The sequence below is a fragment of the Mobula birostris genome, chromosome 11 (assembly GCF_030028105.1).
Source record: "Mobula birostris isolate sMobBir1 chromosome 11, sMobBir1.hap1, whole genome shotgun sequence".
NCBI lineage: Eukaryota > Metazoa > Chordata > Chondrichthyes > Myliobatiformes > Myliobatidae > Mobula > Mobula birostris.
In genome coordinates this window covers 110,222,643-110,236,085 of record NC_092380.1, presented here as the reverse complement: position 1 = coordinate 110,236,085, position 13,443 = coordinate 110,222,643, and the positions used below count along the sequence as shown (strand labels likewise).

The window sequence follows — 13,443 nt, the reverse complement described above, 5'->3', positions numbered from 1 at the left end:
TCTGCTGAGAGGGGTGGGTGATTTGGGGGCTTACAAGTTTTGTTCCTTTTCTTTTCATTCCATGGGTGGAATCGATGACTTTTCTTTCAACAATTCCCGTGGTCTTTCTGTATTTCATCTGGAGAAGACGAATATCAGAGTTGCATTGTACATGCATACTCTGACAATAAAATGAACCTTTGAATCTTTGAACCTTTGAGGCATCCCAGAGTTTGGAGTTCAATTCCTGTGCGTTTCTGAAAGGGGTCTGCACGTTGTCACCATGAACCGAGCAGGTTTTCCCTGCGTGCTCCAGTTTCCTCCCACAGTCCAAACACATACCAGGAAAGTTTATTGCTCCTTGTAAATTTTCCTGTGATTAGGTTAGGGTTAATCAGGCCTGTCAGGGGTTGTATGGCTCGAAGGGCCACAAGGGCCTGCTCTGCGCTGTACCACTAAATAAACAAACAAACAGATAGATAGATAAATGAATGAATGAATAAGTCCCCACCACCAGGTTCAAGAACAGTTACTTTCTTCCAACCATTCAGTTCTCGAACCGACTGGCACATCCATAATCGCGACCTCACTATAGCAACACTATGACCACTTCCAACACTTGGGACTAAAATGGACATTTTTGTTTGAATTATGTTCTTTCTTATAAAAGAGATATGCTTCTGCTGCTCATCTGATGCTGCTGCAGGTATGTATTTCATTGCTGCTGTGCACGCATCACAATCACAAGGGCACAAGGTGTTCAATGATAACATGTCTCCAGGTCCTGATCAGCTTCATCCTTGGGTCTCAAAGTGAGAGGACATCGAGATAATTGTTATATTGGTTTTAACTTTACAGGATTCCCTCAGATTAGGGAAAGTTTTATTAAATTGGAAAATAGCAAATATTTTTCATTTATTAAAAAAGGAAGTTACAATCCAATTAGCTGAATAGAGTGATAGAACACTACAGCACAGAAACAGGCCCTTCAGCCCATCTAGTCTACACTGTACCGTTATTCTGCCTAGCCCCATCTAGTTGCACCTGGACTGTAGCCCTCTCTATCCACCCCATCCATGTACTTATCCAATCTTCTCTTAAATGTTGAATTTGAACCCGCATCCAGCATTTCTGCTGGCAGCTCATTCCACACTCACACAATCCTCTGAGTGAAGAAGTTCCCCCTCAGTTTCCTCTTAAATACTTCACCTTTCACCCTTAACCAATGACCCTGAGTTCTAGTCTCACTAGTCTCAGTGAAAAAAGCCTGCTTGCATTATTATCATCTTCAATATGTGCCATGTCATATGATGTGGGTGATCATGGTTCTTCTTGGCAAATCTACAGCAGGGGTTTGCCATTACCTTCTTCTTTACAAGATGGGTGACCCCCGCCATTATCAATACTCTTCAGATGTCACTGATTGCATAACCAGGACTTGTCTCCCTATCTATACCCCTCGTAATTTTGTCTACCTCCATGAAATCTCCCCTCATTCTCCTGCAATCAGTACTCCAGATCTGGCCTCACCGATGTCCTATACAACTTCAATATAATATCCCAACTCCTGTACTCAATACTTTGATTTATGTCTAAACATGTGTTGATACAGTTTAAAGTAGTGCACTATCTCGTTATTATTCTTATATTAATCCTATATGTGATAGATGTCATTCCGAGATAGCCTCTTTAACTCACATGTTTGGGTCATGTCCTTTGTTGGAAAAATATTGGGAAGATATTTTTGATATTATTTCAACAGTTTTGAATATAGATTTACAACCTCATCCAATTACTGCTGTTTTTGGATTACCAATGATAGACTCAAATCATTTAACCTCTTCAGCTCGCCGGATGATTGCATTTCCTACTTTAATGAAGATCCATTTTGCTGAATTGGAAAGAGATTAACCCTCCTACTGTATTTCACTGGTTTTCACAAACTATGTTGTGTTTGAATTTGGAAAAAATTAGAAGTGTGGTTTATGACCCTTCCATTAAATTTGAAAAAACTTGGAGGCCATTCATTCAGCATTTTCATATGATGTAATTTGACCATTTCCAAACTTATTTTACTTCTCTGTACTGTTGGTTGAGGGTAATGGAGTCGTCAACATTAAGGTTTTCTTTTCTTCCATTTTTACGTTGTTAGAATTGCCCAAGTCTTTTAGTTTAGTTGACTAATTCTGTTTAGTTTAGTTTTTTTGGGGCGTGGGGTTTGTTTTTTTTCTTTTTTTTTCTTTTTCATGATTTTTCTCCAGTTTTTTTTTGTCCTGTATTATTCATTGTTATCCTACACGATCGGGAGTTTTGTCAATTTATACTATTTGGTTTTATAATTACTCATTTTAAGTATAACAATGTATTTCCAACAATTTGTACTATTGCTACGTTATGTTTATATTTATGAAGCTAATAAAAAGATTGAAAAGGAAAAAAGAAAGAAAGATTTATGAAGGCAAATGTGCCAAAAGCTCTCTTTATGACCCCATTTACCTGTGATACCACTTTCATGGAGTCAGTGATATGTATTCCTGGATCCCTCAGTCCTACTGCATTTCTCTGCCCTGGTTTGTCCTCCCAAAGAGCAACACCTGGAGAGCCACAGTAGCACAGCGGTTAGTGTGACGTGATGACATCAAGGGGCGCCGGAGTTCAGAGTTCAATTCCAATGCTGTCTGTAAGGAGTTTGTACGTCCTCCCCGTGAATGCACGGGTTTCCTCTGGGTGCTCCAGTTACCTCCCATGCTCCAAAGACGTACCGTTTAGTAGGTTAATTGGACATTGTGAATTGCCCTGTGATTGGGCTAGGGTAATCAGGTGGTTTGTTGGGCAGTGCGGCTTGTCAGGCCAGAATGGCCTGTTCCACGCTGCCTCTCTAAATACCGTAAATAAATAAATAAACCTCACACTTGTCTGTGTTAAAATCTGTCTGACTTTTTTCCCAGCTGGTCCAGATCATGGTGCAGCATCGACAGAATCTCTTGTGTTTATAGACCTGCCTTTAAAGTAGCGCATTGGATGCAACCTAATTGGGGACATTGTGGAGAGGCACTATGGGACTGCAAAATTGTATCTTCTTCTGTATAAACAAATGCGAAAATCAGGTGTTCTTTTAATGCCTGCACCTCCAAATGTTTAAGGAATCTTGTGCACACTATTTAATCAGGAATGTGTGTTAAGGAAATTCCTTCAGCGTTGATAAGCCCCCCCACTGAGAAGCACTGTCTTAATTATCCAGCATCCACCTCTCCACCTCTGCAACTCTGCCCCGGCTGCAAAAGGAGGCTTGGGTATGGGACTAGCAACCCCATCCCACAAAAACCCAGAGCTATGCCAACAAAAGATCCGATGGCCTCATCCTGGGAGAGGAAGGATCTTTGAAGATGGGCTACACCGGGGGACAACTTGAAAGACTGGCCAAGGACGGAGGACTCAGGTGAACTGCTGTCGGTGGTCTATGCCCCAGAAGAGGTGAATTGAATTGAATTGACTTTATTTTTTACATCCTTCAAATACGTGAGGAGTAAAAATCTTTACGTTACATCACTGTCTAAATGTGCAATGTGCAATCATAGTAATTTATAATAAATAGAACAGTCAATGCAACATAGAAATACACTCAAGTTAGCGTGAGTTAATCAGCCTGATGGCCTGCTGGAAAAAGCTGTTCCCAGAACCTGTTGGTTCTGGCTTTTATGCTGCTGCTTCCCAGATGGTAGCAGCTGGAACAGTTTGTGGTTGGGGTGACTCAGGTCCCCAATGATCCTTCACGCCCCTTTTTCACACTTGTCTTTGTAAATGTCCTGAATCATGGGAAGTTCACATCTACAGATGTTCTGGGCTGTCCGCATCACTCTCAGCAGAGCCCTATGATTAAGGGAGACACAGTTCCCATACCAGGCAGTGATGCAGCCAGTCAGGATGCTCTCAGTTGTGCCCCTGTAGGAAGTTCTTAAGATTTGGGGGCCCATATCAAACTTCCTCAACCGTCTGAGGTGAAAGAGGCACTGTTGTGCTTTTTTCACCATACAGCTGGTATGTACAGAACACATGAGATCCTCAGTGATGTGGATGTCGAGGAACTAGGGCATGGGACTAGTAACACCATCCCATAAAAACCCAGAGCAACAGAAACACCAACAGAAGCTCCAGAAACCTCATCCCTGGGAGAAGAAGGATCTTTGAAGATGGGCTACACCTAGGGACAACTTGAGAGACTAGCCCAGGACAGAGGACTCTGTCGAGCTGCTTTCAATGGCCTATGCCTCGGTACGGGTGATGGGCTTAAGGAAGCAAGTGAATGTATCTGCAAATCCAACATTCTTCATGATTCCAATACCACCTGATTTTCTTTGTTTTAATTGGTGCCTAAATTATAGTCAATTGTATTCAAGGAAACATAATAATGCAAATGAAGCTTGGAAAATTTGAATTTACTCCTAGCGCATATGTTGCTGGTGACAGAGGTATTTTCTTCACTGCTACGGTGCAGAGAAACAAGGCTAGGCACGTTAATAAGTCAAACAGACCCTGCAGCCACCTCCACCACAGCAGATCTAAACCTCAGCTCCACTACACGTCAGTCGCAGATCCTGTAATATCCTGGCATGGTAATCATCTGAAAGGCTAAAGAAATTTATCATGTCTCCTGCAGCCCTCAACATTTTCATAGGTGCCCCACAGCAAGCATCCAATTGGAGGCATCCCAACTTGGTATCACAGTTTCTCCCTCTGTCATCAGATCTCTGAATGGACAAGGAACCCACGTACACGGCTTCACTATTTTTCCTCTTTTTTTGCACTGCTTATTTAATTTTTTAATATATATTTCTTGTTGAAATTAATCATTTTTTGATGTATTGCAAAAGCAACAAATTCCACAATATATGTCGGTGGTATTAAACTTGATAGTGATTCTATTTCTCAGACTGTGGAGAGTTGTGGACACAGCTCAGCACATCACAGAAACCAGCCTCCCCTCCAGAGGCCCTGTCAGCACCTCTTCCCCACCCTCCCGTCAGAATCAGAATCGGGATAATTACTACTGACATACAGTGACACACTCCTGCAACATCGCTGGTGCAAAATTGTACCAGACTCTGCCATTCCTTTGGATTCATCAGCTGTGTGGAGAGGGGGAGCCCGGTGCACAGGCAACGGTTTGCTCTCCTTGTCGTACTGCCCAGGCTTGGGTATCACATAATCAGCTGGGACGTAACGTCCGTGGTTGACCCTGACCGACGGAAGGCCTCACAGTATGTCATGAAGTTTGTCATTTTGCAGCAGCAGTACAGTGCAATACATAAAAAATTTCTATAAGCTACAAAAAGAAGTATATAAAATTAACATAATAAGGCAATAAAAAGGGAAAATAGTGAGGTAGTGTTCATGGGTTGGGCTGAAGATACAGAAGCCTTAAATCACATACCACCAGAAATGCTTTGACCCCAAACTGCGCGACATTAACACACAATTTTCAGCATTAAGGTTCAAACGCTGGACAAAGTGAAGGGTGACGGGAGGCTACTTACGCTCAGCCAGGGTCAGAGGGGGGTAGGCGAGGTAGTATCCCAGCTCGGCAGGTGTCAGGTGATGCAGAAGGCCGCTGGCGGCAGTGCCGTTGAGCAGCGCGCTCTGATTTCTCACCATGTACACCATGGAGACCGCCGTGGAGCTCTCCAACACCGACGTGTTCAAAATCTGCGGGAAAACAAGCTCAAGTTCAAGTTTATTGTCATCCGACTGACTGTACATATTTACAACCAAATGAAACGACGTTCCTCCAGACAACAGTGCACCCACAAAACATATACCACACACAGCACATAAAACAAAATGTTAACATAAATAAGTTAGTAAAATATAATTCAAAACACACATAATGCGCAGCATTGGTAAACAGTGTACAGCTTGTGATCCAAGTGATGGGATCTCAGAGGTGGCAGGGTATCCATTAGTCTCACAGCCTGAGGGAAGAAGCTGTTACCCAGTCTGGCAGTCCTAGTCCTGATGCTGCTGTACCTCCTTCCCGATGGTAGTGGGTCAAAAAGATTGTGGGGATCTTCAACAATGCACTGGGACCTTCGTTCACAATGCTCCCAGTAAGTGTCACAAATAGGAGTGAGGGAGACCACAATGATCCACTGTAGGGTCTTGCAGTCCGACGTCCTGCAGTTTCTGCAAGTCGAACAGGATTTCACCCTCTCCAGGTTGCTGAGCTCACCTTACTTTGAAACAATATCATGCACACATCTGAAGTGATGCAAGTACAGCACAAGAACAGGCCCTTCGGCCCACTATATCTGTGCAGACCCTGATGCTAATCTAACTAATACCATCTGATCTATACAGAAATTTGAAGGGACTTTTTCGTACGATGTGATGGACTCTAGACCTCATAATCCACCTCATTATGATCTTGCACTTTATCATTTACCTACACTACACTGTGTTCTGCATTGTTATTGTTCTACCTTGTTCTACCTCAATGCACTGCATCATGGTCACCATGGTAGTGTAGTGGTTAGCAGAACATTATTACAGCTTGGAGCGTTCAGAGGTCAAGTCTGTACATCCTCCCCAAGGAATGTATGGGTTTTCTCCAGATCTTTCTGTTTTCTACCACAGTCCAAAGACATACCGGTAGATCTGTTGGTCATTGTAAGTTGTCCCACGATTGGGTTAGGTTTAGTCAGGGTTTGCTAGGGTGATGTAACTCAAAGGGCCATAAGGACCTACTCTGCATTGTGTTGATAGATAGATAGCAAGATAGATAGATCGGCATGAAGAGATGCAAGAGAAGCTTTTCACTGTCCCTCAATACATTAGATAAAAATGAACCAATTCCACTCCTTGCCAGTTCATGTATCTGTCTAAATGCCTCTTAAAAAAACGGCTATTGTACCTACTTCCATCACCTCCCCCGGGCAGCACGTTCCAGGACCTACCAGACCTTTTGCAAAAAGCCTTCTTCGTAAATTTCTTCTAATCTTTCCCCCTCTCACCTTAAACCTATGCCCTCTGCTGTTTAACACCCAGGGAATAGGGCTGTCTACCCTGCTTCATTATTCATCTTTTGCACCTTTTATTTGCACACGTGTACACTCAGGATCTTCTGCCCAACCACTTCAAGGCTGAATATGTTGTGCATTCAGAGATGCTCTTCTGCACATCACTATTGTTATTTGAGTTACTGTCACCTTCCTGTCAGCTTGAACCAGTCTGGCCATTCTCCTCTGACCTCTCTCACTAACAAGACATTTTCACCCACAGAACTGCCGCTCACTGGATGTCTTTTGTTTTTCACAGCTTTCTCTGTAAACTCTAGAAACTGTTGTGCATGAAAATCTGAAAGGATCAGTACTTTCTGAGATACTCAAACCACCCCATCTGGCACCAACAATCATTCCACGGTCAAAGTCACTGGGATCACATTTCTTCCCCATTCTGATGTTTGGTTTAAACAACAACTGAACCCCTCGACCATGTCTGTATGCGTTTGTGCACAAATTCACCTGGAAATTGTAAACAATGAGATTTACTGAGAATGAGATCAATTTTAAAGATTCAGCATTCACAATTCAAGATTGTTTAATGTCATTTCCAGTACACAGTGTAAAGGAGAATGAAATAATTGTTACTCTAGATCTGATGCAGGACAAAAAAATACAATAAAATAAAGAACACAAATAATAATAATTTAAAAAAACAAAATAAATACATAATGTAGCTTATATACATTGATTGTATGTCCATAAAGTGACGTTAGGCACAGGAGTGTCTGTACACAAGGTGACTGACAGGAAATGGTAAAGTAATGGTGGTTGAGAGTGTGGCGAGGTGGATTAGAGGATTAGTAATGGTGGTTGAGAGTGTGGCGAGGTGGGTTAGAGGATTAGTAATGGTGGTTGGGAGTGTGGCAAGGTGGGTTAGTAGATTAGTAATGGTGGTTGGGAGTGTGGCGAGGTGGGTTAGTGGATTTGTAATGGTGGTTGGGAGTGTGGCAAGGTTGGTTAGAGGGTTAGTAATGGTGGTTGGGAGTGTGGCGGGGTGGGGTAGTGGATTAGTAATGGTGGTTGGGAGTGTGGCGAGGTGGGTTAGTGGATTAGTAATGGTGGTTGGGAGGGTGGTGAGATGGGGTAGTGGATTAGTTATGGTGGTTGGGAGTGTGGCGAGGTGAGTTAGTGGATTAGTAATGGTGGTCGGGAGTGTGGCGAGGTGAGTTAGTGGATTAGTAATGGTGGTTGGGAGTGTGGAGAGGTGGGTTAGAGGATTAGTAATGGTGGTTGGGAGTGTGGCGAGGTGGGTTAGTGGATTAGTAATAGCGGTTGGGAGTGTGGCAAGGTAGGGTAGTGGATTAGTGAGTGTGGTGGTTGGGAGTGTGGCGAGATGGGGTAGTAGACTAGTAATGGTGGTTGGGAGTGTGGCGAGGTGGGTTAGTGGATTAGTAATGGTGGTCGGGAGTGTGGTGAGGTGGGTTAGTGGATTAGTGAGGCTGGTGGTTGGGAGTGTGGCAAGGTGGGTTAGTGGATTAGTAATGGTGGTCGGGAGTGTGGTGAGGTGAGGTAGTGGGTTAGTGAGTCTGGTGGTTGGGAGTGTGGCAAGGTGGGTTAGTGGATTAGTAATGGTGGTTGGGAGTGTGGCGAGATGGGGTAGTGGATTAGTAATGGTGGTTGGGAGTGTGGCGAGGTGGGTTAGTGGACCAGTAATGGTGGTTGGGAGTGTGGCGAGGTGAGTTAGTGGATTAGTAATGGTGGTCAGGAGTGTGGCGAGGTGAGTTAGTGGATTAGTAATGGTGGTTGGGAGTGTGGCGAGGTGGGTTAGAGGATTAGTAATGGTGGTTGGGAGTGTGGCGAGGTGGGTTAGAGGATTAGTAATGGTGGTTGGGAGTGTGGCGAGGTGGGTTAGTAGATTAGTAATGGTGGTTGGGAGTGTGGCGAGGTGGGTTAGTGGATTAGTAATGGTGGTTGAGAGTGTGGCAAGGTGGGTTAGAGGGTTAGTAATGGTGGTTGGGAGTGTGGCGAGGTGGGTTAGAGGGTTAGTAATGGTGGTTGGGAGAGTGGCAGGGTGGGGTAGTGGATTAGTAATGGTGGTTGGGAGTGTGGCGAGGTGGGTTAGTGGATTAGTAACGGTGGTTGGGAGTGTGGCGAGGTGGGTTAGTGGATTAGTAATGGTGGTTGGGAGTGTGGCGAGGTGGGTTAATGGATTAGTAATTGCGGTGGGGAGTATGGCAAGGTGGGGTAGTGGATTAGTAATGGTGGTTGGGAGTGCGCCGAGGTGGGTTAGTAGATTAGTAATGGTGGTTGGGAGTGTGGTGAGGTGGGGTAGTGGACCAGTAATGGTGGTTGGGAGTGTGGCGAGGTGAGTTAGTGGATTAGTAATGGTGGTTGGGAGTGTGGCGAGGTGGGTTAGAGGATTAGTAATGGTGGTTGGGAGTGTGGCGAGATGGGGTAGTAGACTAGTAATGGTGGTTGGGAGTGTGGCGAGGTGGGTTAGTGGATTAGTAATGGTGGTCGGGAGTGTGGTGAGGTGGGTTAGTGGATTAGTGAGTCTGGTGGTTGGGAGTGTGGCAAGGTGGGTTAGTGGATTAGTAATGATGGTCGGGAGTGTGGTGAGGTGAGGTAGTGGGTTAGTGAGTCTGGTGGTTGGGAGTGTGGCAAGGTGGGTTAGTGGATTAGTAATGGTGGTTGGGAGTGTGGTGAGGTGGGTTAGTGGATTAGTAATGGTGGTTGGGAGTGTGGCGAGGTGGGTTAGTAGATTAGTAATGGTGGTTGGGAGTGTGGTGAGGTGGGGTAGTGGATTAGTTATGGTGGTTGGGAGTGTGGCGAGGTGGGGTAGCAGATTAGTGAGTCTGGTGGTTGGGAGTGTGGCGAGATGGGGTAGTGGACTAGTAATGGTGGTTGGGAGTGTGGCAAGGTGGTGTAGCGGATTAGTGAGTCTGGTGGTTGGGAGTGTGGCGGGGTGGGGTAGTGGATTAGTAATGGTGGTTGGGAGTGTGGCGAGGTGGGTTAGTGGATTAGTAATAGTGGTCAGGAGTGTGGCGAGGTGAGTTAGTGGATTAGTAATGGTGGTTGGGAGTGTGGCGAGGTGGGATAGTGGATTAGTGAGTCTGATGGTCGTGATGTGGATGCTACGTTAGTCCCTTCCCTGATGGTGGGTGGAATCCTTCATGATGTTACTGACCCATTTCTGTATATAAAACCATAGGACCATAAGATATAGGAGCAGAATTAGGCCACCCGGCCAATCGAGTCTGCTTTGCCATTCCATCATGGCTGATTTATTATCCCTCTCAACCCCACTCTCCTGCCTTCTCCCAAAACCTTTGAGGTCCTGACCAACCAAGAACCTATCAGCATCCACTTTAAATATACTCATTGACTTGGCCTCCACATCCAAACATGGAAACGAATGCCTCAGATTAACCATCCCCTGTCTAAAGAAGTTCCTCCTCATCGCTGTACTAAATGGATGTCCCTCTATTCCAAGGCTTTGCTCCCTGGTCATAGACTTTCCCACTATAGGAAACATCCTCTCCACATCTACTCGGTGTAGACCAATCAACATTTGTTAGGTTTCAGTGAGATCCTACCCTCATTCTTTGAAGCTCCAGCAAGTACAGGCCCAGAGCCATCAAATGCTCCCCTTTCATTCATCAAGCCTTTCATTCCAAGTGTGGTCTGACCAGTGCCTTATAAAGTCTCAGCTTCACACCTTTGTTCTTATATTCCAGTCCTCTCAAAATGAAAGCCAACATTGTAATTCCTTCCTTACCATTGACTCAACCTGCAAATTAACCTTTGAAGGATCCTGTACAAGGACTCCCAAATCTCTTTGCACCTCTGATACATGGAGTTTCTCCCCATTTAGAAAATAGTCTATGCTTATCCTTCTACTAAAGTGCATGACCATACACTTCCTGACACTATATTCCACTTGCCACTTCTTTGCCCATTCTCTTAATCTGCCCAAGTCCTTCTGCAGACTCCCTGCTGCCTCAGCACTACGTGCCCCTCCACCTATCTGTGTATCGTCTGCAGACTTGGCCACTAAGCCATCGATTCTGTCATCCAAATCGTTGACAAACAACATAAACAGAGGCAGTCCCAACACCGACCCCTGTAGAACACCACTTGTTACTGGCAATCAGCCAGAAATGGCCCCCCTTTATTCCCACTGTTTGCCTCCTGCCAGTCAGCCACTCTTCAATTCATGTTAGTATCTTTCTTATAATACCATGGGTTCTACGCTGCTACTGTGTGGTAACCAGAATCTCTGGAGCTGAAGGCCTCGAAATCCTCGGCTTTACGTGTTTCAGCGGCCAGGGAGAGGTTGGAGGCCCTCGGCAGAGGATGGCGCTCAGGAGGCTGTATCGGAGAGGCTGCTCGGAAGCTCGGAGTTTTCGGACAGATGGACTCAGGGTCGGCTGTGGTCAGCTGCTTCCAAGGTATCAGCAAGTTGACGGTGCCTGGAGGTTTATGGCAGGGAGTTTCTCCCTTTTGCCGCCTGCTATCGGGGACTCGGGAGTCGATCGACTCGGGGACTTTGAGACTATTTTTTTTTACTGTGCCTATGGACTGTTCTTCATCAAATTATGGTATTGCTTTGCACTGCTGTAACTATATGGTATAATTATGTGGTTTTGTCAGTGTTAGTCTTTGGTCTGTTTTGTTTTCTGTGATATCACACTGGAGAAACATTGTATCATTTCTTAATGCATGTATGCATTTCTAAATGACAATAAAAGAGGACTGAGTGTTCTCATAATCTAACCTTATCTTGTTCAGCATCTTGTCAAAGGTTTCTGAAAATCCAAGTAAACAACATCCACTGACTCTCCTTTGTCCATCTGCCTGTTATTTCCTTATATGCCCTTGATGGTGGATATGCTGGTGCTGGCGATGCATTGGGCTGTTAGAGCAATTTTAGCATAAAGCGTGCTCATTGTGCAAGGTCTAATGCTGTTTCTCGTTTTTCATGAGACGTGCGGGTCTCTGCTGATTCAGAATTCCTTGCCCAGGCAGTGAGCATGGATATTAATTGCCCACTTCCCATGAGACAGCACGGCATAAGCATGTGCCCTCATCGGAAAAGCAGCACACTTACTGTTAGCACATTCAGTGGTTAAATCCAGATGTGAGCAGGATATGTGCGAGAGTTTCGGAGAAAATCTTAACATTGTTGAGAAGTAGGCGTAGTAATAACTCTGCTGTTTGATACACACTCACACTCACCCACTCGCACATACACACATACTCACACTCCCACTTGCACACACATGTAGACACGCACACATATAGACTCTCTAGCTCGTGCACACACATGCACTCACACTCTCACATACACACACTCGCACACTTGGGCAAATACACACACACAGTCGCACACATTCTCACATTCTCCCACATGTGCACACACACATGCACTCACACTCACCCACTTGCACACACAAACACTCACACTCTCCCACTTCTACACAGGCACACACACTCTCTCACCTGGGCACACACAATTCCAAACACAGGTTACCACACATAATTTTCACAGAAAGACAACCACACATACATCTACACACGCACACAATGACACATACATACACATGCACACGTTCTCACATACAAAACCACATGCACACAGCACACACACCTCCATGTGCACACAATACACAAACCTCCATACACACATATCCACACACACACCTGCACATGCACACCACACACACGACCACTGACACACAACCACAGACACCTTCACACACACCTCATATCCTCACACACACACCCACAAGCACATAACCACACAGACACCACCACACACATAATCGGACAGACACCTCCGCACACATAACCACACACACCACCACATGCACTCAACCACAGGCACCTGCACACGACCATACAGACACCTACAAAAGCACACATTCTCACACACACTTCCATATGCACACAACCACACACACACACCTGCAAACACACACACCACACAGACACATCCTCACACACTCAACCACACATGCACAGCCACACAACTACACACACAACCACACATACACTCATCCAAACACACACCTCCACATGCACACAACCACACACACACCCACAATCACCTTCACACACATATCCTCACACACACACCCACAAGCACATAACCACACACACACACACACACACACAACCCCATAGACATATATCCACACACAAACACCTCCGTACACACTCAGGTGTGACACCAGCGCACATACACATTCTCACACACACACAACTACACAGACACATCCTCACACACTCAAACCCACACACAACCACACACACACCTCCACATGCACACCACACACACAGCCACACAAACACCTTCGGACACACAACCACAGACACCTCCACACACATATTCACACATATATAACGTCAGTCTCTTGCACACACATGCACACACACACAACACCCAGAAAACACATGCTTAATG

The 13,443-nt window shown here is 45.2% G+C and overlaps 1 protein-coding gene across 1 annotated transcript in view; it reads right to left on the bottom strand.

Annotated features, from left to right (window-relative positions):
- The window catches only part of kiaa1549la (KIAA1549-like a), a 260,253-nt gene that overhangs the window by 140,820 nt on the left and 105,990 nt on the right, over window positions 1-13,443 (bottom strand). The window contains exon 9 of the mRNA XM_072271383.1: window positions 5,514-5,682. Coding sequence (XP_072127484.1) covers window positions 5,514-5,682 — 169 coding nt within the window. The remainder of the gene's footprint in view (window positions 1-5,513; window positions 5,683-13,443) is intronic.